Source organism: Arvicola amphibius, chromosome 8 (assembly GCF_903992535.2).
Source record: "Arvicola amphibius chromosome 8, mArvAmp1.2, whole genome shotgun sequence".
In the NCBI taxonomy this organism is placed as follows: domain Eukaryota; kingdom Metazoa; phylum Chordata; class Mammalia; order Rodentia; family Cricetidae; genus Arvicola; species Arvicola amphibius.
The window spans coordinates 66,861,129-66,888,502 of NC_052054.1; the positions used below are offsets into that span (position 1 = coordinate 66,861,129).

The window sequence follows — 27,374 nt, forward strand, 5'->3', positions numbered from 1 at the left end:
CTCCCAGGGAGGGAGGCAGGCCTGAGGGTTCCTTGTGAGTGTCCATCGTGTAGGGCTCAGGTGGTAGCTTGGATGGTTCCCGAGTCTCCACAGCTAAAAAATATGTTGATGCGGAAGTGACGTAAGGCACTGACGCAGTCTGTTGCGCCGGAAATGATGCCACAGCGGGTTTGGTTGCGGAAGTAGAGGCCGCCGGGTGAGGTGCAGAGGGCGGGGCGTTTGGGCTCATTTCCGCTTCCGTTCCGTCGCCACCTTCGGTTGCTTCCCGTCCGCTCGGCGGCTCCCCTCCCCCCCCGCCCGGCTCTCCGCGCCCCTCCCGGGCGCCGGGGCGCCGGGGCCGTCGCCGTGCGGCCCTCCGTGCGTCCTTGCGTCTGTGCGTGCGCCCGTGCGCACCTCTGCCTCCCGCAGCCCGGCGCGCGCCCCGTGACACCGAGGCCGAGCGGGGGCAGGGGGCTGACCGTCATGACCCCCGGGAGCCCGGTGTGAGCGGGCCGAGGTGAGAGAGGGGCGCAATGCTGGCCTCCGTCGCAGCGAGTCCGGTTTCCCGGCCTGGGCCGTGGCACGTGCGGGTCCAGCCAGCCTCGGAGCCGGTGTTCCAGCCGCTGATAGCTTGTGGCTGCATTTTTAACTGCTGTGCCCGGGTCGGGTTTGCCTGCCGGTGTGTGTCTTTTCTGTGGTTGTCAGTGTTCCTTATTCGCATGGCCCTGTTGCTTGTGTTGCCCTGCCTCTGTGTTTCGGTGTTTATACAAAAGGGTTTGGAGATCCGAGTGCCGTGTGTTTGTGTCCTGGATCTCTCCGTGTTCCTGTCAGGTTACCCTTCCTGTCTTTTCTGGGTTTCTGTGTCTTCATTTCCCCACACCTGTCTCCCTCTGGTGCATATTTCTCTTCATGTTTCATTTTTGTCTCTGTTGCTACCGTCCCCAGGCCTTGAGTTCCTTTCCAGGAACCTTTTGCTTTGGTTGAGGATGCGCCCCCTTCTCCAGGTCTTTGAGTCTCTGGTGGTGTGGTAGGAGCTCTGACTGTGGAATCCAGACCTCCTGATGCTTGTCGCGGTCTACAGACCTCAGTTTCCTAATCTTGTCAATGGAAGCGTTCAGAGTTCTTGCACCCCAGGGTCTCTGCGCATTAATTGAGGTGGTGCTGGTAGGTGACTAACAGTGTTTGGCCAGGAGTTAAGTGTTTGATTACTAGGCGCTCTGGTTATTATTAGAGATGTTGTTTTGCTTAGTGTTATTTGAATTCCCTTTGGGAGAATTTTTTGTATTGTTTGCACAGTTTAATAAACATTTCTGAATTAATTAAATGTGGAAAACTGCCTCATTTTCAGCAGCATCTATGAGATCTAGCATGCCCCCCCCCCCCCCAACATGCTTAAAGTAGGTTGGTGTTAGGATAGTGTGTGCACCTTCAGATGCCACCCTTTTGGAAATGTTTTTTTTTTTTTTTTTTTTTCCTGATAATAATAGCGGGCAAGGGTACCAAGCACTGACTATTTGTGAGGCACAGAACAAGGCCCTTTATAAACCCATCTTAATCAGCAAGCCTGCCAGGTAGCATCCCTCCATTTGTTAACACAGTTGAGTGAACTGAGTCACAAGGCTTGTTTTGCTGGTTGCTTATGTGGCTGGGTTTTGTAAATTTTGTGTTATTTTTAATTATATCTTGGGCACATATTTATTATTTATTTTGTCTTAGTCTTGAACCCAGTGTGTTGTGTGTTTGTGTGTTTTGTTTCAGGGTCCTTGTCTTTCTGCTCTCCTGCCTTGCTGTTGCTTTCTTTCTGCCTGAGTTTCTGTGTGCCTCCTTGCTTGTCACTCTCTCTTCCGAGTTTGTCTCATGTTTGTTTTATTGTTGTCTGTGTGGGCCTGTCTGGGGACCCAGCGCCCCCCCCCCCCCCCTTCTTTTTTGCCTAGTTAGGCCTGTTTGCAGGTGCTCTCTGGCCTGTGTTCAAGGTAGAGAACAGCCTCTCCCATTCACCCGTGTCTTCCTTCAGGTTGGATCATGGTAGGGCTCAGTAAATCTCCCTACATGGCTTGTTGGAGAGGCATAGACTGATCGGAGCCTACTCTGGACCCAGGCTGCTCCAGTTGTGAGGTGTGTGTCCCTGGGCAAGGCCTTAATGCGCCCATGTTCCCGCCTGTGTAACGCGGCTGTGAGTCATGGATTTGTAATGATTAAGTTGATGGTGTAAAGCACTTAATGGGTGCCTAGAAGGATGTAGGGGTTGTGGAGGTGCTTGTTAGCTAGCATTGCCCTCATTTGCTCGGTTCCTGTCCTCCATCCTCAGCAGCTGGGCACGAAAGAAACAGCATAGGACACACAATCTTTTAATGGCACACACCTTTAATGCCAGCGCTTGGGAGGGAGGGGCAGGTGGATCAGACTGATCTCTGTGAATTCCAGCCAGCCTGGTCTACGTGTTGAGTTCCAGGACAGCCAGGGCTGTGTAAAGAGATACTGTGTCAATGCCCCCCCCCCCCAAGTATGAATTTATAGAGGTAAAATGGGTTTGTTTCATAGTTGAGTATTCTTTGGCATTTATTATCTAACCTTGTCCAAGTTATTTAACTTTCCTGAGGCCACTGTCTGCATTCAGTGTTAGATGAGATAATGCGTGCCTCCTGGCACACTTAGTACCCAGTACTGGGGCCTCCTGCATTCCTTATCTCTCCTCCCTTGAGCCTTGCGCTTCCCTCCCTGCCCTTGGGACACTCCCTGGGCTTTCTCCTACCTCCCGCTGCCCTGGGACACCTCCCCTAGCTCCCTAGGCTTCTTTAATTCCATCACTGACCTCTTCAGTCGTCAGGACTCCTGTCCTAGAGGGCTTTGCTTCCTTCTTTCTCCATTTCCTTCCTGTACTGTTTATTGAATGTCTTTTCCTTGGCCAGCTTCTTTGTAGGGAAAAACCATATACAAACACATTAGCATTACTACCACCAAGGGTCTTAGGTCACCATAGTTTCAGAAGCAGACAGATAGGTTTAAAATCACAGGAATTCACTCATAAAAATGCAGTTGGGAACAGTGATAATGATACTTGAGTTTCATCTGGGAAGTTTCAGCAGAGCCCTGGGGCTGTGAGGAAGGAGGAGAATTAGTGAGCAGGACAGGGGCCCCCTGAGAGCTGGCCAGCCTTTACTGAAACCTGTTAGTAGGACCTTTATCACCCAGAACATATTTTGTATAGGAGAAAACTGCTGTCCACAGTCTGAGACCTGCCCTTTTCAGCTAAACTGGGGCTTGGGCTCGGTGTCTGACCTCTCCCTGCTCTTCTGCCTCAGCTGATCTGGGGCCCCAGGCAGGAAGAAGCTAGGCTTGTTTGAGGAACCGAAAGAAGGATGGGCTAACTATAAGATAGAGGTTAACGGGGAGAGTCTGCTCAGCCGCTTAGCCTCTCGCTTTCCTCTCTAGAGTGGGAGGCTCAGGGACAGCTTGGGTGCTGGTTAGCCCATGTCTCCTTTGTGTTTCCAAAGATTCTCTCCCCCTCAGATGTGGTGATCTACCAGCATCCATTGCGGTCTCCCTCTGAGAGTCGCCTCATCTCTCCATGCTCCAGGGGCCTGGTGCCCCTTGACACCACCACCACTGGGCAAAATGTCGACCTCATCGCTTCGGCGTCAGATGAAGAACATCGTCCACAACTACTCAGAGGCTGAGATCAAGGTCCGGGAAGCCACAAGCAATGATCCCTGGGGCCCATCCAGCTCCCTCATGTCAGAAATTGCTGACCTCACCTACAATGTTGTGGCCTTCTCCGAGATCATGAGCATGATCTGGAAGCGGCTCAATGACCACGGCAAGAACTGGAGGCACGTCTACAAGGTCAGCACCTGGGTGTGGTTACCTTGGGGCACACAGCCACACAGCAGGGTGTGGCTTGCCTAGTGCCCCCTCCCCACCCCCACTTCTGGGTGGGGGAAGCTGTTAAAGACTGTTCTTAAATCTCTTGGCAGCAGAGTCCTCCTCAGTATCCCTGGGGCCTTGGTTCCTAGCTTCCCACTTGACCAGAGTCTGATAATGGCCAAGTGTCTTCTGTAAAATGGTGCGTTATTTGTGAACAACCAGGCGACATCTTTCAGGTATCTAGATTGCTTGCGGCACCTAGTACAATGCAAATGGCGTGTAATATACTGTCAGCTGTGTCATTAAGGGACTAATGAAAGAGCATACAGTCTGTACAGGCAGAGTTTTCTCTACATTTTCTTTTGACCTTTCTGTGTAGCTTAGGCTGGCCTAGGATTTGCTATGATTCTTCTGCCTTCTGATAAATTCTGGGATTGCAGGCATGTGTTACTACACAGACATATGTGTTTATTCATTTATTTAGTTATTTTGAGATAGGGTCTTACAGAACTCAGGCTGGCTTTGAACTCAGGCAGAGTGTGAACTCTTGATCCTTCCGTTTTTGTTTTGTTTGAACTGGTTCCCATCTTCTGAAAGCCATCTTTGTCCACACTTTGAGGTGTGTGCTTCCACTCAGATGGCCCTGGGCTGTGGGCATGTTGGCACAGCACATGGGCTTTCAGGTGCCTTCCCTGTAAGGTTATGTGACTGTCAGGCTGCTGGTATTTATTAACCTGCTGTGAAAGTCAAGAGCCTCAGGAGCATTTGATGGGTGATAAAGTAGAACACAGGGGAGCTTTGGGGTGATGGAGACTGGTGTGCGTTTTTGTTGTGATACTGGGTTTTAAATCTAGGGCTTCATGTACTTTATTCAAAGCCTTTATCATTTATTTACATATTCAACTAGTTTTTATTTGTTATTCTAAGATAAACTTTTGCTGAATTGCCTTGGCTGGCCTTTGACTTACTCTGTAGTCCAAGTAGGCCTTGAACTTGTGAACTTCCTCAGTCTCTCAGATAGCTGGAATTACAGGCTTATGCTTCCAGGTTGTGGTGATGTTTTGCTTTTTTAAGCAAAACTGCTGTTAATATCCTGATGTGCTTGCTTTTTTCTGGTGCTGGAGTTGCTGGGTCAGAGGGCACGTGGGTATGTAGGTTTGGTAAATATGTTCTGTTTTGTGCATGTGGAGTCAGATACCCAGATTTCAGGCTTTCTTTAGAAGGAAATGCATCCAGGGAAATACTGAGCAAGTGGGTTTCAGGGAGTGGGGAAGCTTGCTACTGCTTCCCACACCTTGGTTTTTCTTTAGGAGCTAAGGAAATGGCCTGGGACCAGCTGCCTGAATTATAGTGTTAATCATGGGGCCTCAGGCCAATTGTTGGCCTGCCCTCCATGGCAAGGAGTCACTGCTCTTCTGAGTTGGCCCCCAAGATGGTGAGCATTAGTACCTGAGTCTTGTTGCTTTGGAGGGCCCACTCCATGACCCCGGTTTAAAGTCTACGTGTCTTGGACTGTCTGAGAGGCTTCCTGGCAAGGTAGGGTGGTTTTCCCAGCTTCAGGATGAGGAGACATAGTACCATCCACTTATTGAAGCAGAGGCTTGAGATCTGTTTCATGCCCATCACGACACACTGAGATTGGCCATTGCTTGCCATCAATCATTGATACAGTTCCTTACTGGGCTTATAGTGAAAAACTAGGAGGCATGTACTCTGCTGGGAACTGGGAAAGCCCAGCGTCACAAACTAGCCTTTGCTGGGGTGAGAAGGAGAACTTTAATGGGGATAGAGTGGTCCTGAAGTGCAGATCCTTCTGCGCAGTGGCTGAGACTGTGCTGCTAGGGCCCAGAACAGTGAGGTACCTTAGATAGACCAGGGAGTTCTAGAGTGTGCTGTTCCAGTGTCTGGAGGTGAGATATGCAGGCAAGTGCAGGGACTTGTGAAGTCAGGTGAGCTGAGGCTGCTTCTTGAGGTAGTGGGAGTCCAGGAGGGCTTGAGTCTGGATTCCCATGTTCATTTCTGCTTCTGGCCTTACTGTGACTCCAGTCCTTAGGCAAGTAGAGGGTGGCCTGTTGTAGTTGGAGGGACTAGTAGAGGATACTACTAGTTCTGTTGCCTCCAACAGTCAGAAAAGACTTCTAGAAGAGGCTGCCAGGATGCTCATAGGGACTGATGATGAATCTTTTTTCCCTCCCTCCCTCCCTCCCTCCCTCCCTCCCTCCCTCCCTCCCTCCCTCCCTTCTTCCTTCCTTCCTTCCTTCCTTCCTTCCTTCCTTCCTTTAAATGTAGTCCCGGCTGTCCTGGAACTATGTAGATCAGGCTGGTATCAAACTCACAGAGATCCACCTGCCACTGTCTCCTGAGTGCTGGCATTAAAGGGGCCTTTAAAGATAGATTTACCAAAATATGATTTTGTGTACAGAAAAATCTCCCCTTCCTAGGCACAGTCCTCTGGGTTTTGACAGATGTGGTTTTTATAGCTTATTCTATGGTCCATACAGCAGTTAATTCTGATGGTGTGGTCCCCTTGGCAGTGCTCCTGGGGTGCTGGGCTGGCTTTGAGTACTTGCAAGTGGCTATCCCATATGGCTATGTTGGTGTCCTGCTTGCCTTGAATTTCTGGTTCCTTATGCTGTGCTGAGGTTCCTACTTGTACAGACCTTCCTGGTGACACTATGTGGATCTCGTCACCCTTGTGGAGAAAGAATATGTGCTTTAGGGGCTTGGGAGCTTGGGAGTGGAGAACTAATCCACCCCTTTGTCCTTTGTTTTCAGACTCAGTTTCCCTAGTCTTTATCTTATCCTAACTAGAAGTCAACAGAGTGCAGGCTGTGTGTCAATCCTGTGCACTACCAGTTTTGTAAATAAAGTTTTATTGGAACACAGCCAGGCCCCTGCAGCCACCACTGTGGAATAGTTGGACAGAGACTGTGTGATGTGATTTATCTCCAGTACTTTTATAGAGAAAGGCGCTGACCCTGCTTTAAATGTGCATTGTAATATAGAAGTACTTCCCTGGTGGAACTAACTGAAAACTTAAAAGCTCCATGGGTTATCTGTTTGGGATCATCCAGTTGCCCGGATTGAAAAAATTCCAGGCTCTTCACTGAGGCGTAGCAGATCCGCTAAATTGTGAGTACATAACCCAATGAGCTTGGGCGAATGTGCTCAGCTCAGTTCCCTAGGAGGCTCCTCGTACATCCCTCCCAGGGGCACTGTGAATGTCTGTGAAGTCTCTCCTGGAACTTGCTAGGTATGGGACCACTGGTGTGTGTGCTTTGGGGTCTCTTCATTTGCTCCTGGGCTGGGGTGGTAATCTCTGCTTCTCTGTGTCGCTGCGTGTAGACACTGTGTCGCCGATACTCTGTCTTGTTGGGAGCCCCTGTGCATTTACAGCAGTTTTCGTGTGTGTGGCACACGTGTGTGCCTGGGGATTCGGGCGGTTTCCTGCTTTATAGTCTTTAGCTGCAGTTCCAAAGTCCAGAGAGCTACAAGTTTGAAGATTTCTCAGGACCATATGGCTCAGAGGGCGATGTGCACTGAAGTAAAGTCGTTTATATACTATGCTCCTCTCCCATGCTCCTGTCCCATTGCGTGGCTGTTGGCAGAACTCCCCTCTGACAAGATACGGAGGTGTGCCCTGGTGCAGCGACTTTCTGGTCCTAAGCAGGAAGATTCTGGATTCCAAACCACAAGGGCCCCAGGCCTGCTGCCTCTCTGCCTTTCCCTTTGGGGTGTAACCATGCATAGAAATCTTTCTCCTTTGAGAGTAAACACTACCACCAGGGCCAGTCAGGGACTAATCAGATGTAAATCCTCTCCAGAGAGCTTTTGCACAGCTGAGTGGTGGCATATACCTGTAATCCCAGTTCTCGGGATTGAGGCCCTGCTGTGAGTTTGAGGCCAGTGTGGTCTACATAGCAGATCACTATGTCTGTCTGCCTTCTCCCACCCCCCCCCATTACAGAACTTTAATGAGTTACAGCATTGTTTTATATCAGTTTTCATCATTTAGATAGTGCTTAGCTCCTTTGGCTGCCTCCTCTGTTAAATTTCTTCCCATTCTATTCTACACCTGAATTTTTGGAGGCTCCATGAAGTCTCTGTAATCACCTACAAAGCCTAAGGTGTGCTTTTTCTCCTCCTTTTCCAGAGTCTTATAAGGACCAAGCTCATGACATTGCTCTGGAAATAGGCCTTGAGTCATATCTTTCCTTGGGTTGGATTTGCTTCGGTGGTTTAGGATTTTTTAAATTTTACTTTATGTATGTGAGTATTTGCCTGTATCTATGTATGTGTGGACCGCTTAAGTGCCTAGTACCTGCGGAGGTCAGAAGAGACTGGAATGTATATGGTTGTGAGTCACCTCGTGAGTGCTGGGAATTGGGAATGGAACTGGGGTCCTTTGTAAGAGCAACAAGTGCTCTTAACCACTAGGGCCATCTCTCCAGCCCCTGGGTTATTATTACTATTTTTTTCTAAAGTACTTAATTTCATTTTGTTTGCATATCACAAAGTAGGAAAGATATCCAAGGGTACAACTGCACAGTGCTCTGCTTTGGTCTGTATTCCTGGTGTTGTGTCTGGCTGGGGCACTTATCCTTTCTGAGCGAGCCTAGGACCAGAAGGCTCCTGTGACCTCACATTCCTTTAGGAGCAGGCCATCTCTTCATCCTTAAGACTTCCTGCACTTTAGTTTGGTTTGCCTCTGTTGCTTCAGATTTTGTCTTCAGTATGCAGGGCACGTTTTGTGGTCCTTGGTGACGCCCAGGTTGACTGCATTGGTGGCTGCCATCCTGTCTTCTGTGTTGTGTTTACTGCATAGAGCCCATGCACAGCAGTCGGCCTTTTAGAGTGATCAGTTCAGTGGCATCTGGTGTACTCAGTCCTGGCAGCCACTTCTCGAGCTGGTAGAGCAACGTTTTCTTTGATCCCATTGAGTATGCCCCACCTGTGCTCATCTCCTGGCACCCATGATCGATCGCCTCTGTCTGAATTAGTCTCTTCTGGACACTTCATACCCATGTGACCTCACATTGTGTGGCCTTTGTGCCTGGCCTTTCATGGAGCACAATGCGTTGTTGCTCATGGTAGCCTCTCTCCCCACTTCTCTCCTTTTTTTAGGTCTATTCCACACTCGACTGTGTGGACAGATAGTGGGTTGTGAGACTTGAATGTGGGCAGTTGCCCCAGGGCCCCAATGCTTCCTGAGTCTTGAGTCCCTTTTCCAGTGCAGTTCAGTGTCAGTGACTGGTGTACCTGCACCTTGCAGGCCATGACGTTGATGGAGTACCTCATCAAGACTGGCTCTGAGCGTGTATCACAACAGTGCAAAGAGAACATGTATGCTGTGCAGACGCTGAAGGACTTCCAGTATGTGGACCGTGATGGCAAGGACCAGGGTGTGAATGTGCGGGAGAAGGCCAAGCAGCTGGTGGCTTTGCTGCGTGATGAGGATCGGCTTCGGGAGGAGCGCGCCCACGCGCTCAAGACCAAGGAGAAACTGGCACAGACTGCCACGGGTGAGGTTTCTCTCCCACTCCTGAAAGTCCCTGACAGCTCAGATCTGTCCTCTGTCCCTGTGGGCCCATTACAACAGATCCACCCTTGTCCTCCCTTGTGGGATGGTCTAGAAATTTCATTCAGCTTGCCTGCAATTTTGCCGAATGTCTCCTTTGGACCCAGGTGTGTCCAGACAGTGAGGGCAGCCAACAGAATCCCTGACCTTTGCCTTGGTCTTTGGAGTGTTTAGGCAGGTACATCTACATCTTGTCAGGTTGCTTGGGGCTCAGGGCTCCCCAGGTACAGGGTTAGGTCAGCCCCTGATGGGGATACTCGTGCTCAGGCCTGATTGAGCTGCCAGTCAGGTCTTGTGTAGATTGTCCTTGTAGCTAAAGGGCAATGCAAAGGCCCCGAATGGCACAGAGAGGAACTCGGCATCATGGGTGAGGGGGAGGGCCTGGGAGTCGACTTTTTGAGGTCTTAGAATGCTGTTTGTAGGTGGTGAGTTCAAGTTTGGTGAATGGTGACAAATATTTAAAAAGAAATGGAAGTGGCATAAGGAGATAGTGTGTCCCATGTCATAAGGCTATGGTCTGTCTAGGGATATGTTCAGTGGCAGGTGTGGGGTTTCATTTTCTCATACTAAAGGGCCAAGGTAGGGAAAGTGGGATGAGCATTAGGGAGGCCGTAGAAAGCTGTTGTAAAACTGATTTGCATGTGGTTGTGGGATGGGGAGACAGCGCTACCCTGGAGGTGAGGGCAGATGGAGTCACGAGCCCGTGACCTTGGATCTAGCCGGAGGATTTCTGTCTGGTGCATCACGTTGGGGTCAGTGTTATCTCCCACTCAGATGTGGGGACCCTGATGCTGGGATGTGTTCACGTGGAGAGTACAGGCACTGTACTACTCCCTAGTACAGTGGTGGGAAGGAGCCTGTGCCAGCTGGGGTAGAGAGTGGAGGGTGAGGAGAGCAGGTTCTGATTAGGCCTGGGCTGGGCTGGGGAGACTTGTTTGTAGCAAGCCTGGTTGGCTTCATGGAAAGTGTGTGGTATGCATACATACGTGTGTGTTGGGGGTTGTACTTACCTTCATATGTGTGTGGAGGCCTGGGCATTCATCCCTCTGTTCCTTGTTCTTTTTGATGCATGGTCTCAGTCAAACCCAGAGCTCACTGATATGCTAGCTCATCTTGTGAGCCAGCTTGCTGTGGAGAGCCCCTGTCTTCCTAGGCTGGGATTACTAGTGAACCGTTAAGTCTACCTTGCGTTTTGGTGCATCCTGGGGATCTGAACTCTGGTCCTCATACTTGTTCGGCAAGTACTTTTAACTGAGCTGTCTTCCTAGTTTAACTGAGCTGTCTTCCTACAAGGAGTGTGTCTTAGCTGTTAGACATGGCCAAGCTCCTGAGGAGCCAGATGCTTGAGCACTTTGTGCTTTGCTGACAAAGGAGCCTGAGGTATCCATTTCAGCTGGTCCACACACAGAGGAGGAGCCAGTCACACTCCCTACATTCCCATCATGGACTCTGAAATTGGGATTGGCTTTTTTGGCTTTTTTGTTTTTCAGTTTTGAGACAGTTTCCTGTGTATCCCTGGCTGTCCTAGAACTTGCTCTGTAGACCAGGCTAGCCTCAAACTCAGAAATCTGCCTGCCTCTGCCTCCCAAGTGCTGGGATTAAAGGTGTGTGCTGTCACCCCAGTTTAAGTTGGAATTTCTTAACAACTTTTGTATGTCTTAACATGCTGTTCCATTTTCTTTCTCAACCATTTAAAGAGCTGACTTTGGCCGTGGGCCATAGTCTGCTGACCCATGTCCCAGAGCAAGCTGCTTGGAGAGGAAGAAGGGCTGTATGGGAGTTGGGAAGGGTTGCAGCCTAAAGCTGGGTGGTTGGTGTGGGAAGCTCTTGTGTTGTTAGTTGATACCCATTTCCTTGAAGTGGGGCCTTGAGAGGCAGTACATTCAACTCCGGGCAGGCGGGAGGGAGCCTTAAGTAAGGTATTTATTTGCACAGCAAGGTTTGGCAGTGGGGTATGGCTTGCCAGCACCCACCTCCTGAAGATAGCACACAGGATCTGTCCTAGGGTGAAAGTGCTTTGGGGACAGGAGCAGACAGCTTTCTGTGGTATGTGGATCTGCTCTGAACCACTGCTGGAGCAAGGTTAGTGAGCCTGCCCTCTTGTCAGAGAATCAGGAGCTGCCCTGGAGTCTCCAGACAGTGCCTGCGCACGGTGGCAGGATGGAAGGAGTGATGAAAAGAAATGCTGATTGTAGGGACTGGGGTCTTGGTTGTCTTCTTGGGAGCACAGCATTGACCTTTCCCACCTTCTGCTGGCCCTGGAGCCACTCTTGACCTTAATGTGGTCTGTTCCTACTGTCTTCTCTTCCTGACACCAGGGGTTCTTGTTCCCTTCATTGGGCTCTATAGTCTAGACAGATGTTGCCTTCCCTCTGAAGTTCTAGCTATTCCTGCCAGGGATGCAGTTCTGCCTAGAAAGGAAGCCTTTGTCTGCTCTCTTGGGAGTTCTAGCTTGGGAAACTAGGAAGGATCCCTCTGGAGGCCTGGGCCCTGATGTTTGATCAAACCCTGCTGTCCTTCAGCACCCTGATCTTTTCTTATCTGCCACTTGCTGTTCTGAGGGTGGGGCTACCCTCTGTCCTTCTCCAGACTCTGGTTCCACTCATTTCCCTCTCAGTTTGGGCCTCAAAGACCTAGGAAGGGGGCACTGTTCTAGGGTTTGGGCTGCAGCCCCATGTTCGTGGGTTCCCAACTCTTGGTCTCTCGTCCATCTGTGTCTTAATGTCTTTTTCTCTCTAGCCTCCTCAGCAGCTGTGGGCTCTGGACCACCCCCTGAGGCAGAGCAGGCCTGGCCACAGAGCAGTGGGGAGGAGGAGCTGCAGCTCCAGCTGGCCCTGGCCATGAGCAAGGAGGAAGCTGACCAGGTATGGGGCGCAGCAGAGGGAGAGGGGCCGACTTCTGTTCTGCCATCTTGTCCTCATGCTCGCCCGCCTCACTCTCCACCTGCTCTCCCTCTCCCTGTCCCTGCTCTGTCTCCTTTCTGGTGCTTCCTGTTCCTCCATCTCTAGCTCCTTGCTCCCACAAGGCTGTCCTGCGCTTTGGCAGTCAGGTGCACAGCTGCTTTCTCTGCCCGTTGTCACCAATTTGGGAGAATCACTGTCCTTTTCTTTCTTGGTCTTGCTCAGCCCTGGCCTGCTGTCCCTTTACTGGCCTGCCTCTCTGCCTGGTCCTCTGGCTCTGGCTTCCCCTGCCCTGCCCCTTATACTTTCTCTCCGCCAGCCCCCGTCCTGCGGTCCCGAGGATGACGTCCAGCTCCAGCTGGCCCTTAGTTTGAGCCGAGAGGAGCACGATAAGGTCAGAGTGGCCTCCCTAACCCTCCCAGGACTTTCCCTACACCTTGCTCACCTCCGTGGGTCCTTACCCCCTGTCCCTGAAGTGCCTCCCCTGAATACAGTGTGTTCACTTCTAGCCCCTATCTTAGCAACTTTAGCTGTAGAAATCTTGGTCCAAACAGAAGCCAGGGTGGGCACCTGGGACCCTAGGTACATCTGCTGCAGCTGTCTCAAGGTCCAAGCATCACTAAGTCCTGTACCTCAGCAGGAAGCCAGGATGAGAGGGTCACCTGCTTTTCCTGGGTCCCAATGTGTCCCTAAGCTGCTTTCCTAACCAGGTTTGGCTACCCCTTTGGTAGTGCCATACACAAGCCCCTTCCCTCTCTAGATCACATCAGCTCTTCTGCCTCCTGCCCCACCTTTGACCCAGTTGTCCCACTCCCATCCACATTCCATACATTGTCCACATCCCATTTTAGTTTTCATTTTTGTTTTCAGAGTCGAGGAGAGGGTGGTTGGGATGGGGATTTCCAGACTGGGCCAGCTGCCCTCCCATGGCTCATGTTCTGAACTCTACCTTGTGTGGCTGCTTCTGTCTCCCATAGGAAGAACGGATCCGCCGTGGGGATGACCTGAGGCTGCAGATGGCAATAGAAGAGAGCAAGAGGGAGACTGGGGGTAAAGAGGAGGTGAGTGCTTGTGTGCTGTGCCCTTTGGGTCACTACCTCCTGCCCTGCTGCCTGTGGTCAGAGGGGATTGTCTTATAAAGTAAGTGCTAAGTCAGAGATACTCTCTGCCCCGCCTCCCTTGTGCTCAAAGCGTCTGAAGGAAAGAGGGCCTAAAGCCATAACAACAGCCTGACCAGCTGAGGCAGGACACGGGGGTCAGACTGTTTTGCTATATGCCATCCAAACACTCTGTCTCTATTAGACACTAGGGGTTGACGGTCCCTGCCTGAGCCTCCCCTGACCAAGGACGGCCCCTCCTGTGCTCACTCACAGCTGTGGTAGACTTCCTAGATCATGCTTACTTCTGGTCATGTGCAGGTGTTTCCTCATGGTTCTGCATGTAGACAGGGTTGGTGTGATCTGTCTGTCAGGACTGGCTGCACTCGGAGCTGAGCCTGTGGTAGCAGCAGCGGCAGCAGCCGTGTTAGCATTGTAGCTACTCCTTAGTCAGGGTTCTGTCCTGAGTAGCTTTATAGCTCTGATACCTTGAGCCTAACCTGTTTCCAGATTGTTTCCATGTGATTAGCCAATGAGACTTGTTTTCTTTTTTGAGTCAGTGGCTCATGTAGCCCAGGCTGAACTTGGATTTCTGATCCTTCCTCTTCCTGAGTGCTGGGATTTATATGCACATGCTACCATGCATGATTTTATGCATGGCTGGGGATTGAACCCAGGACTTCGCATCCTAGACAAGTACTCTGCCAGCTCCAGCCCCAGGTCCAGTGTGGCTTTCTTGATAGGCAGCAGTGTCTGCTCAGGCTGGCCTTAGAACTAGGAGGTCCTGCATCTGACTATGGGAGACTCACTTGTTTTTGCCTCTGCCTTTTGCACTCTTTGAGTGTAAGTGTGGCCACTTGGGGAAGACCTGGCTATCCTCTCTCTGAGGCTGTTTGCCTCATGGATATTGATGGTAGTGTGTGTGTGCGCATATGTAGGATATCTTCACTGTCAGATGAGGGATTTGGTTGGCAGCTTTTCCATGCCTGCACAAGCAGGCAGCCCTGCTGGGAGTCACTGCAGGACAGTGATGTGGCATCAGAAGTATGATCAGGGTGACTTGGTGGGAGCTCAAGGAAGGCATGCGTGGCGGGGGTGGGGGGGGTGGGGTAGGGGGTGGCTAGAGCAGTTTAAAAATCCAACCAAGGCACACAGCGAGTGAGGAAAGGCTTGTAGTTCTGCTGGTCGCAGGGAGGAAGGTGACCTCTGTCTTTGCTTAGAAGACCCCGTGGTTGTCGTGCAGGGTAGGGTCTCCAGGTTGGGGAATTGGGAGGATAGATGGAAGGCAGACGTAGGGTTGAGGAGAGGAGATGCAGCCACCCGTAGCGGCCTCCTGACTATCTGTGGTTCTCTCCTCTTCCCACAGTCATCTCTCATGGATCTTGCTGACGTCTTCACGACCCCAGCCCCTCCACAGGCCTCAGACCCCTGGGGGGGGCCAGCATCTGTGGCTACTGCCATCCCTCCGGCTGCTTCTGCCTCAGACCCTTGGGGGGGACCTGCTGTCCCTCCAGCTGCTGATCCTTGGGGTGGTCCAGCCCCCACGCCAGCCTCTGGGGATCCCTGGAGGCCTGCAGCCCCTACAGGGCCCTCTGTTGACCCTTGGGGTGGGACTCCAGCTCCTGCAGCTGGAGAGGGGCCCACACCTGACCCATGGGGAAGCTCTGATGGTGAGCATCACCATCTGCTGTTTTGCAACCCCTTGGGCCAGCTACCCCTTTAGGAAGGGATGCCCTGGGTACAGTGCGGGTCAAAGAGATGGCCAGGGCAGAGAGAGCAGGCTTGGGCATCTGGCTGTATGAAGTTGAGTAAGGAAGACTGTAAAGGGACAAGGGGTGGGGATGGAGAGGTTGAAGGTGCTTTTGAGAGCAGGTATGGGAGGGCCTGACCCTGACTGGAAAGCAAATGTGTGTGTAGGCAGAAGGGCCTGAAGGTGGGGCTAGTCATTTGGGTCATTTTGGACCATCACAGATTGAGAAGCAGCAGCTGCCCAAGCAGGAGGGGTGGGCTACTCATTGATATGCCTCCTTCCTCATCTAGGTGGGGCCCCTGTCAGTGGACCCCCATCTTCTGACCCCTGGGCACCTGCCCCGGGTTTCTCAGACCCCTGGGGAGGTTCACCTGCCAAGCCCAGCAGCAATGGCACTGCAGGTACTGGCTGCCCTGTGCTGGGCTAGGGTGGTAGTCCGGGTGTTGAGTGCTGAGTCTGTTTGGGCCCTGAGGGTGGAGGAGGTTGAGCTAGAGACTCCGGGAAGGTGCTGAGCGGGAACATCTTGGCCCCCACAGCAGTCGGGGGCTTTGACACAGAGCCTGATGAGTTCTCAGACTTCGACCGACTCCGCACTACCCTGCCAACCTCTGGGAGCAGCACAGGTGAGTCACCCTCCTCCTGACTCCCCAGGAGCCCCCAGACCCTTGTCTTTCTTGTTCTGCCTTGCTCCGGGTGGTGCCTGCTGTACTTTCCTGGCAGCTGTGGGTTGACCTAAGTGTGGGCCTGGGCCTCCTCTCTCAGGGGCTGGTTATTGCTCATCACTTTCTTTTGAGATGATACATTGCTAGGTGACCCAGGTTATCCTTCAGCTTGTGATCCTTCTGCCCCAGCCCTGTACCTGCAATTCTAGGTATTTCCCATACACTGCTTTTTCTTTTCTTGTGACACTGGTATGAACCCCTGTTGTTCATGCTAAGCAAGTAAGTGCCTTGCCACTGAGCTACATCCCCAACTCTGCAGTTTTTTTTTGGGGGGGGGTGGGTGGAGGCAGAATCTTGCTGTATTTTCTATAGCTCAGGTTGGCCTTAAATGTGTGATCCTTCTACCTAAGCCTTCCAGGTGCTGGGATTACAAGCTTACACCCCAGGCTTGATTGTATTTCCTTTATTTAAGCCAGCTTCCATTGAAATGCAGGTTGTGGTATAGAAATGGGTTTCCATTTGTTAATTCCCAGAGGGAAAAAGTCTGCCCTGCATCCTGTAACTGTCTTGAACTGTCCCAGGGTCATGGATATCTCCAGGTTTCTGCACTGTAACATTTCATATGGGCTTTGTAACTGGGGTATTCCCTTTGGGGAGGTACTCCTTTGAGATTGGTGGTGTCCCCTAGGCAGCCATCAGAGACCGTACTTTCTGAAACTGTCACTGTGAATCATCTTGAATCTTGATTCTGTCATTCCCTCTACCTGTTTGCGACAGTAAGATCATCATAGTTTTGAGTCCAGGCTCAGCTCAGCCTGCCACTGTGAAACTTTGTCCCTTCCTGAGACCTCAAATCACCCCATCCCCTGCAACTTAGGGTAGGTCTGCCAGTCCCTTTGATCATATTCTGGTTTCATCCAGGGGAACTGGAGCTGCTCGCAGGAGAGGTTCCCGCCCGCAGCCCTGGTGCATTCGACATGAGTGGAGTTGGGGGGTCTCTGGCTGAGGCTGTGGGTAGTCCTCCACCTGCTGCGACCCCGACTCCCACCCCTCCCACACGGAAGACTCCGGAGTCATTCCTAGGCCCCAATGCAGCCCTCGTGGACCTGGACTCGCTGGTGAGCCGGCCAGGCCCCACACCGCCAGGATCCAAGGCTTCCAACCCATTCCTGCCAAGCGGTGAGTGTGGAATGTGGGACTGCATCCTTGAGCCTCCCTTCAGTCCTTCCAGAGCAGAAGTCTCATGGAGCAGGCATGTTTCTCTTCTCTTGGGCTGTATCCCAGGACACAAGATCTGGGCAGACAAGCACTTGTTACCTGCTTCCTTTGTCTATCATTTCTTCTCTTTGCAGGAGCTCCGGCCACTGGCCCCTCCGTCACCAATCCTTTCCAGCCAGCACCCCCTGCAACGCTTACCCTGAACCAGCTCCGTCTCAGTCCTGTGCCCCCAGTTCCTGGAGCGCCACCCACCTACATTTCTCCTCTTGGTGGAGGCCCTGGCCTGCCTCCTATGATGCCCCCAGGTCCCCCAGCCCCCAACACTAATCCTTTCCTCCTATAATCCAGGGTAGGAGGAAGGCCTGGTTCAGCTGGCTTCCTAACTTCTGTTCCCTGGGAGATCAGTGTTGTGAGTGCATGTGAAACGGGGGACCCTCCCCCCAGTGCCCTTCCCCCTCCTGGGGCCCACTCACACTACACCCTCTTCCCAAGTCCCCAACCCACCTCCTCCTGAGAAAAACTGGACATGGGGGATGGGGAGGGGAGCCGGCCAGAGGAGGATCTTTTCTGTGGCATTAGATGGGGGAGGAACAGCCTGGGTTCCCCCACCCATTCCACCTTCCTCCAAACTCCTGACAACCCCCAATCAGTGTTTGAGCCTCCTCGTTCCCTTGGCACCCCTTGGTGAATCCTTGGTGATGATTTTGGCAACTTCGGGAATAAATGGCAATTCTCATGGGTGCGGCTCTCCCACATTCCCATCCACTACTCGTGTGTCCCTAAGAAGCTCTTCCAGGGCAGACCCAGGGTTGGGACTGAGTCCCATCCCTTGTTTCCCTCTGGGCGCTAACCTTTCTGAAGCATTGGATCCCCTGATCAGTTCCTGGAGTTGGGGTGAACTGGTGACGGTGGCCAGGCTTGGCCCTTGTAGGAGCAGTCCACCTCTGATGAAGCGTCACAGACACTCAGGGCTCAGCTCTGGAGGCCCCACTTGGGAGCTAAGAGAGTCCTTAAATGCCAGGCTTCAGAGAGATGCTGTGACTGGGGTCACATGTTGAAGTCAGTTGCTGAGGATGGTGATTATTAAGAATTTTTGCCAAGAAATGGTAATACTGAACCCCTATCATTGGCGTCACCCAGTCCTGCACAGGGAGCACTAATTCATCCCAGCACTCTTTGGAAGCCTTGTTAGCCTCTTCTGGCTAAACCCAGGGGACCACCAGATGGCATCCCTTGGCCATTGCTACGTGTTGTCATGTGCTGGACCACATTTGATAACTATGTCAGTAGGTGGGTGCTCGGGGTCAGGTTGGTTTGGTAGATGTCTGCCCACCGAGCAGTCCACTTGAGTGCTCTGGAGGTGGTGGGAGGTGTGCTCAGCTGCCCTCCTCTGTTCTAGGCCCTACTTGAGGGGGAGGTATTCCTAGGGCAGTTCAGTTCTGCTGTGAGACAAGAGGGTCCTTTGTCTTGTGGGTTGAGTGAATGATTTTATGGTTGGGTGGCCACTCGGTCAAACCCTGTGCCCCAAAGGAAGTGTATTTGGTGATTTTGTGCCTTTGAGCTTTACACCAGTTTCAGTTAATCAAGCACAGGAGGAAGATGGTTCCAGTTCATTCAGTGCTCAGCCTGGTGGAGGAGGGTAAGGTTTGATGCCCTGTCCACCATCTCTTAAAAACAAGAAGAAAACAGCAGCATGGTCTGTAAGCCATGACTCAACCTCTGCATGTCCCCTTTGCGTCTTCATTCATCCCTTACAGTCTGAAGTACAAAGCAACACCAAAGAGGTTGATTGTGTCTCATTTATGCCCTTTTCCAGAATATTCCAGCCACCAGAGTTTTAGGGGGTGCTGCCATTAAGAGAAGCCTCTGAGGCTCAGCACCTGGGTGTGGAGTGATCCCCATGACTAGATGTGGAATGAGTCAGCTCCTAGCAGTGAGAGGGCTCTTCAGTTAATCTCATCGGCAGGCGGCTGGAGAGTGCGCTCAGCACTGTGCAAGCATGAGTTCAGGCCTCCCACCTACCGTAAGAAGGTGCAGCCCTTAATTCCATCTGGCTAGTGAGGGAAGCAAATGGGTGGGGCACAGATGGTGTATCCTGGAGACTCTTGGCTAACCACCATTCAGTAAGCTCCAGCTTCAGTGAAAGAACCTTTCTTGAGATTGATGCCACCTCAGGGGAGGCAACTCAGTAGGTAAGTCACTGGCCATGCAAGTGTGAAGACCTGTGTTCAGTCAGATGCCTAGAACTCAAAAGGAGGTACCGGAAGTGTGTATCTGTACTGCCAGTGCTACTGGAGAGATGGGGACCAGGCAGGAGAATCCCTAGAACCTTTTAAGCTTAAGCCAGCTCATCTCTCTCAACAAGGTAGAAGGTGAGGACCAACATCCAAAGTTGTGTTCTGAGCTCCACGTGTGCCCTTGCACACCCCTATGTAGACATGCATGAACTGATTTAAAGAAGCAGAGAGGGGATGCCTGATGTTTACTGTCAGCCCCTACATGCCCAGGCACGTGGACACCTGTGTCTGTGTGTATTACCTATGCACACAAGATTAGTAAGATTGAGCTTGTCCGTGACTGGGCCTTACACTGGGGCCAAGAGATTTGGCTCAAGTCCTAGAGACAAGCAGGTGGGTCTGTGGGTAGAGAATGACTAAAGAGTTAACAGTTTGATTTTTTAAATTTGCGTTTTCTGTACATTGGTGTTTTACCTGCATGTATGTCTGTGTGAGGGTGTTGGATTCCCTGGAACAGGAGCTAACAGGCAGTTGTGAACTGACATGTAGGTTCTGGGAGTTAAGCCCTCTGGAAGAGCAGCCAGTGCTGTTAACTGCTGAGCCATCTTTCTGGCCCTATGGGGCTGATTCTTGCTGAATGAAGACTAGACATCACTTGGGGTGTTGTGTTTAGCATAAACAGCCCGGTCATAAAGGGTGAGAGGTTTTTGCTGAACTGAAACTCATGCTTAGTGTTGACCTACATGTTGGGAAGGGCTGTGTATCTCTCCGACCTGGGTATCAATGCAGTGGGGCTGGAGTGGACAGATCCCATGGCAGTACTCTCCTGTGCAATAGAGTGGGTGGGAGGTCTGGCCTGGGTGGCAGCAGCCAGGGTTCTTTCCTTGAATCTACAGGTCTTTGCCTAACAGGATCTTCCCTGGCACTCTGCCATGGGAGGTTGATGGACTTGGTTGCTGTGTCAGCTGCCTCACATCTAAACTCTAGGTGGTTCCCAGGGACTGCCACCACCTAGCTCCCTGCCGCCTTGCAGTGTACCACCATGGATGGGGTGTGTGGGTTCTCTCCTGCTCTGCTGAAGCAGCTTCTCACTCGGGAACTCCATTTCTGAGACACACACCCTCCCTTGGCCCCCTTTGTCTCACCCTGCACAAAACAGGAACCCACATTTCCTGCTAATGGGGCGCTGTTGCTTTTTTTGACCACAGGGCTTTTGTAGCCAGATTTGCTGGCACAAGGCTCTGGTGGCATTGCACCACAGTGAAAGATCTGGCAGGCTAGCTGGCTGCAGAGTTCACCACCTGGCTCTAAGAAAGTTTGTATTTTCCTATAGTTCTTTGTATTTTGCTGAGGTTCTAGGCAGCAACCTCCCCCCCCACCCCCCCGCAGGTGCTTCCACCCCCTTGGGAATCCTCATTTCCTATAGGTTTCTGACATATTTTTCCACTTAGAAATTGTTATATTTTCTTTGGTTGTGGTTGGGGATGTCAGATTTCTGTTTTTATTTTAGGTAGATCAGTGTTTTAGCCCCAGTATCTTAATTGGCAAATTGTAAAGAGCACTTGTTCTTTTTCTTTAGTTTTTGTTTTTCCTTTTCCCCTCCTTGTACTGAGGGCTGACTTTAGTAGATTGCAGTGAGGGAGCTGCTGTGATACGCATACCACCCCGACCCAGAAGCAGGATCTGTGAATGGTTTAGCGCCAGGTTCCACTCCAACGGACATTTAACATGACAGGTGAGAAGGCGGCCCCATTTCTGTCTGCACCCCATTTTCCCGGTAAAGAGCACTTTAAAATTGCTTCTTAAATGCAAACTTTTAATGTGTGTTTGTGACCCATGCTTTTAGTCCCAGTGCTCGGGAGGCAGAGGCAGGTGGATCTATGTGAGTTTGAGGCCAGCCTGGGCTATAGAGTGAGTTCCAGGACAACCAGGACTACACAGAGAAACCATATCTTAAAAAACAAAACATACACACAAAATGTGTCTTAATCAGTCTACCCCTTCTCATCCACACAATAGGTACTCGCCAACATGTGCCTCTTCCACCTCTATCTCCTACTTTTGTTTTTGGTAACTAAGTTCAGTTAGTTGTGTTAAGTCTGCCTGCTGGGATGCTGACTGCTTACTTGATTTGTGTGCAGGTGACTGTGGCTGCAGCTAGTGCACAGAGCAGTGTCCAGAAGACAGCCTTGCACAGCACTCCTCCCCAGCCTTCTACATTTTATATTCTCTCCACTCACCCTTCTGCCCTGTGCTTTGTTCCCTTTGTCCTTGGTTGGTGGGGTGGGGTGGGGGTGGTGTAGAGATGTCCCCTTTAGGGCTGAGCCATCAGTAGTCATTTATTAACCAGTCTGCAGAAAGAAGCCTTTCTAGCTAAGGTTGAAAGCTGCCCCAGTTTATGGGTGTACACATAAGTACTCAAGTAGTTTAACATGTTCATTTAGTGAACAACAGTGGTATGTTTCTCTTTAGGTCCTGTGATCTTCAGAGCCATAGGCTGTAGCAGGCTTTCTTTTAGGCCACCAACCAGCTCCCAGATCATGTCATGGAACCTTACTAGTTATGAATGATTAGTTATAATGGCCTTATGCTCGTCCCGCTGGCTCTTTCAGCTTATTTTAACTTGTTTGTCTTTATGTTTTTGCCTCTGGGCTTTTAATCTTTTCTTTCATTCTATATGTTCTACACCATGTCTGTCTAACAGTTGTTTGGCTGGCTGGCCCTGCCGGTCTCCCACTCTTTCTCCTTTGTTTTCCTTCTCTCCTCTCTTCCTCTCAAGCCTAGATTTCTTTCACTACTTATTCTTTCTGCCTCCCAGCCCCTCTTATCCTTCTACTCTTAGCTATTGACTGTTCAGCTTTCTTTTCTTTCTTTCTTTCTTTCTTTTTTTTTTTTTTTTGGTTTTTCGAGACAGGGTTTCTCTGCAGCTTTTTTAGAACCTGTCCTGGAACTAGCTCTTGTAGACCAGGCTGGCCTCGAACTCACAGAGATCGCCTGCCTCTGCCTCCCGAGTGCTGGGATTAAAGGCGTGCGCCACCACCGCCCGGCGACTGTTCAGCTTTCTATTAGACCAATCAGGTGCCTTAGGCAGGCAAGGTGAAACAGCAACAAATCTTTACATTTACATTTAATTAAACAAATGCAGCATAAAAGCAGCACACCTTAACATGGTTAAATTACTATCCGACAACATAAACAAATGTAACATAGCTTTACATAAAGTAGTATTCCACAACAATGGGCTTTTGACCAGATTTCTTTCTCTCTCTCTCTTTTTTTTTTTTTGTTGTTATAATTTTATTTTATTTTTTGGCAAAGCTATGATGGGAAAGATTTTTTTCCTTAAAAATTAGTCTTACAAAAACACTCAGAAATGGGATTCACTTCAAGTCTTTAGATTTATTTTTTATCTATAGTGTTCTGGCACATAGGGCACCAAATCTCATAGATGGCTGTGAGCCTCCTATGTGGTTCCTGGGAATTGACCTCAGGACCTCTGGAAGAGCGGTCAGTGCTCTTAACTGCTGAGCCATCTCTCCAGCCCTTGCCCAGATTTCTGATCAGTGCAGTTATAACCTTCATGCTACTGTTAAACACCAGTGGGCACATCTTGCCTAGTAACCAGTAGGTAACTACTGAAATCTACAAACTGACAGATGCTTCCCATCGTGGTGGTGTGTCCAACTCAGAAGTCCAGTGCAGGGCCCCTTGCGTGCCAGGCAAGCACTGCCCCTGAACCGGGAGTGTTTTCAAGTGCAGTGAGCTATAGTTTGGTAGCGTGCTTGATTAGCATCACAGGTCCTGGGTTCAGTCTCCAGGACCAGAGAGCAGCACAATCTAATGTGTAGAACTAGACAACAGTATCAGACCCGGAGCAGCTGCCTTGGCCTGGTTTCTCTCAGATTACACTGGACCAACCCTGTTGCTTGTGTAGCTCCGTCAGTCCTCCTCCCCTGGAGTAAGCATTCCCTAGTGACCGACTGGGTGTTACTGTTAAGAACTGTAACTATCGGTTTTGAGAGAGGGTTCAGTTATGAAGAGCACTTGCTGCTCTTCCAGAGGACTGGGGTTTGAGTTAGCATCTGTAGTTCCATTTTCAGGCCCTCTTCCTACCTTCTGTGTACCAGCATGCAGGAGTTACATAGATACACATGCAGACAAAACACCATGCATGTACAACTTTTTAAAAAGGAGCTTTAATAACTGTGTTCATGAGCTAACCACAGTTAGGCCAGCATTGCCAGGCTAGATGGTACACTACTATAATCTGGGCAACCCAGGGAATTTAGTGAAAATTCTAAGATGAAAGCAAAAAATGGGCTCATAGTTCAGCAGTAGAGTCTAGCATGCCTGGAGCTCTAGATTTAATCTCTAGTTCTGAAGAATTTCAAAGGAAGTCAGTAGGTAGGAAACTTGCGGAATGCCTCTGTGCTGTGGAATGTTCTGACCAGCCCAGACAATTATCTAGGACTAGCCTCACCATAACCCCAATTAAGAACTAAACTCCAAACTGGGCACACCTTTAGTCCCAGCACTCAGGAGGCAGAGGCAGGCAGATCCCTGAGTTGGAGGCCAACATGATCTACAGAGTGAGTTCCAGGACAGCCAGGACTGTTACACAGAGAAACCCTGTCTCAAAAAAGAACTGAACTGGGCTGGAGAGATGGCTCAGAGTTTAAGAAAACTGACTGCTGTTCTGGAGGTCCTGAGTTCAATTCTCAGCAACCACATGGCAGCTCACACCCATCTATAATGAGATCTGGTGCCCAGAACACTATATACATAATAAATGGAAAAAAAAAAAAAAAGAACTGAACTCCATCTATGTCCAGGGGAGGTGGGCTAATGATGTCATAGGTGGGCGTGGCCTATTTGATGGCCACTGTATAGGCTTACAGTGTGTGATACTAGGCCCCCAGGGACATCTACATCTGAGTGGTCTTATTCAGAGTGTGAAGTTTTTTGTTTTTCTTTTTTCTTTTTCCACTCAATTATTTACACTTCCTTCTCTCCTCCCAATCTCCTCTTGCTCCCCCACACCCTCTCCTCCCTCTCCCACCCGGCTTGAAAGAGGGCAAGGAAAGTCCAAGGCCCTCCCCCCTACATCCAGGCCTAGGGAGCTGTGCATCCATATAGACTAGGGTCCCAAAAAGCCAGAACATGCCGTAAAAACAAGTCCCAGTGCCTTTATCAATGGCTTCTCATCTACATCTGAGTGGTCTTATTCAGAGTGTGAAGTTTTTTGTTTTCCCCTTAAAGACATTTGTGTCTCAGTCAGGCTCTCCTGTCTTCACTGGCATAACAGTTTCATTTTATTCTTTTAATAAAAAATTGGTTTAACTTTACTTTTTGTATATGTGTATGAGTATCAGTGTATGTGTACTCTGATGTACGTGTGGAGACCAGAGGACAGTTTCTGGAGCTGCTTCCAGCCTTCCACCTTGTTGAGGCAGTCTCTTGTTTCTGCCACCGTGTACTCCAGACTAGCTGGCCCACAGACTTCTGAGTGATTCTTTAGTCTCTGCGTCTCAGTAGGATTGCTGGAATGACGTATGTGCCCCACCAAATCAAGCCTTTGACATGGGTCCTGGCTGTCAAACTCAGGTTGTCAAGCCATCTCCCTGGTCCCAAACTCTTTCCCCCATAGGTTTCTGACTTTATTCCATTTCCTTTAGAAGAAGCAGAAGAAGGTAATAAATGTCCAAGTCTCTGAATGTAGTTAAGTCAGAGACTGCCATATTTGCAAGAAGAACAAGAATAGCTACAACAAAAAAAGCTAGGAATGTTATGTATTCTGCATTTAGCTCTTTTCTCTCCCTTCTTTTTTCTTATCTAAGAAATACTTTTTTTGGGGGGGGGTGTTGGCTTTTCAGTTTTTCAAGATAGGGTTTCCCTGTGTAATAGCCCTGGCTGTCCTGGAGCTCACTCTGTAGACCAGGCTGGCCTGGAACTCACAGAAATCTGCCTCCTATAAAGAACTGGTGAGTACAGAAGTCTCTGGAAAAATAAACACAGGGTCCTTTAAAGGTATTTCTGAGCTGGATGGTGATGGTGCACACCTTTAACCTCAGCACTCAGGAGGCAGAGACAGGTGGATCTCTGAGTTCCAGGCCAACCAGGGGCTACGTATATAGAAAGATCCTGTCACCTTAACTAAAACCAAAGTAACCACAAAAACAAACTCTTTACAGGAACTAAACTTTAACAAGAATTGCTATTAGACTTTGGGAAGCAACCAAGGGCAAGAGCAATAGCTATATTGTTTTGGGAGACACTGCCTGTCTTTGCTGTCCTAGAACTCATTAAGTAGAACATCACCTGTGTCTGCCCTCTGTAGAGCTCTGCTCTCCCATGATCCCCTACTCTTTGTCGGTTTCTGCAGTTGCTTCGTGTTATATACTTACAGCTAAAGCTTCAAACCTAGGATCCACAACAGAGAAAGTGGCATTATTTGTCCTGGGTATTAGTCCCTCAGGCTTTCATGCCTGTTGTGGCAAAGCATGCTTCTGATCCCAACACTATTGAGACTCATTCCTACTGAATCTCAAGAAATTGAAACCTCAGTACCTCCAGACTAAGTAGTTACTGTGTTGGATTGAGTTTTGACTTTTTTGTGAGGCTGGGGTGCAGGGCCTGGGGCAGGCAAGGGTTTGCTGGGAAACTGCAGGGACCCAGGATAAGTTACCCTGGGTAACTTACACGGGAACTCACTTTGTTGAGGTGTCTTTCATTTGCTTCCTACTGTCACAGAAGCTACTGTGTCGTATGGTCTTATCCACTCTTCTCCCAGCCGGACACATGCACACTAGTCCTTATGCTACTGTCTCACATGTCCTTCCGTCCCCAGGGCCCTCTGTCTCATCCTGATAAACACATGAGGTAGAACATCATCTCAATACATATATGAGCACTCACAGTAATGACTGAATCATGTCTTCACCCAAAATCAGTTTTGTTGTTGTTGTTTGGTTGGTTGGTTTTCAAGACAGGATTTCTATGTGTAGCCCTGGCTGTCCTAGAACTTAATTTGTAGACCAGGCTGTCCTCAAACTCATGAAATCCTCCTGCCTCTGCCTCCCGAGTGGTGAAATTAAAGGCAAGTACCAAAATCAGGTATTGAAGTCTGAATCCTCGGTGCCTCAGGACGTGGATGTATTTGGAGACAGGATGATTAAGGTAACAGCAGGCTGTTCCAGTGTGTTCTAATCCTTTAGGTCACATATATTTATTAAAAGACATCAGGACACTATGGGGGTAGGAACGGGGACCAACAGGAGCCGGATCCATGATTCAGCAGGTTAAAGTACTTGATATAAGCCTGGTGATCTGAGCTTGATCCTCAGAACCCACATGGTGGAAGGAGAAGGCTTCCTCCCATAAGCTGTCTGCAGACCTCCACATGTTCATTGTAGCAAAACGTGTGCAGTTTGTAGGCACACACACTAGAAAGATAAGTTAAAAAAATATGGGGCAGGCTTGGCACAGCAGTTTAGGGACATTTGAAAAAGACTGGGGTTCAATCCACAGCACCCTTATCAGGTGGCTCACAATCACTTGTAACTCTACTAATTGTTTCTGAGACAGGCTTTATCTGTGTAGTCCTGAGTCCTGGAACTTGCTCTGTAGGCCAGGCTGGCCATGAATTCACAGAGATGCACCTGCCTCTGCCTCCTGAGTCTGGGACTAAATAAAGATGTGCACCACACCACCCAGCTCATTTGTAACTCAGGGGTCCTGATGTCCCATTCTGGCCTCTGTAGGCTCCTGCACATACACAAATAAAAATGAAAAGCTATTTAAAACAAAGTCATAATGAAATTCATTACTCTGTATGCTAATTAAACTATATATATGTATATAATATACATTTATAGAGAGGAGGAGGGTGAAGAAGAGGTGGGAAGAGATGAGATCAGGATGCAGACAAACGGGAGATCACAGTACACGAGATGCCAGCATATGCAAACTAAAGAAAGGTCTCAGGAGAAGCCAGCCTTGACATGTGACAACTTTTGGCCTCCACAACCGTGAGAAAAAAAAAAAATCTCTGCTGTTTAAGCCACTTGATCTGTGGGACTTTGTTACATGA

At 50.0% G+C, this 27,374-nt stretch overlaps 1 protein-coding gene across 2 annotated transcripts; it reads left to right on the top strand.

Moving 5' to 3' along the window:
* The first annotated feature begins 257 nt into the window (after positions 1-257).
* Epn1 (epsin 1) lies at positions 258-17,786 on the top strand. 2 transcript variants are annotated; one of them, XM_038339572.2, is made up of 12 exons: positions 258-496; positions 1,994-2,094; positions 3,474-3,822; positions 9,116-9,365; positions 12,161-12,285; positions 12,641-12,715; positions 13,299-13,382; positions 14,785-15,088; positions 15,459-15,569; positions 15,705-15,791; positions 16,752-17,009; positions 17,183-17,786. In XM_038339572.2, exons 3-12 carry the CDS (start codon positions 3,595-3,597, stop codon positions 17,389-17,391), a joined length of 1,731 nt encoding a protein of 576 aa, XP_038195500.1. In that variant the 5' UTR covers positions 258-496; positions 1,994-2,094; positions 3,474-3,594; the 3' UTR covers positions 17,392-17,786. The 2 variants fall into 2 exon arrangements, with proteins under 2 accessions (XP_038195500.1, XP_038195501.1); XM_038339573.2 differs by having other exon boundaries at positions 3,490-3,822.
* The last annotated feature ends 9,588 nt before the right edge of the window (positions 17,787-27,374 follow it).

Bases quoted from the DNA above. Each gene is read 5' to 3' on its own strand.
- Epn1 (XM_038339572.2), top strand. From the start codon at position 3,595: ATGTCGACCTCATCGCTTCGGCGTCAGATGAAGAACATCGTCCACAAC. The intron at 15,570-15,704 runs GTACTGGCTGCC...TGGCCCCCACAG, and splicing joins CAGCAGCAATGGCACTGCAG to CAGTCGGGGGCTTTGACACA. The intron at 15,792-16,751 runs GTGAGTCACCCT...GGTTTCATCCAG, and splicing joins AACCTCTGGGAGCAGCACAG to GGGAACTGGAGCTGCTCGCA.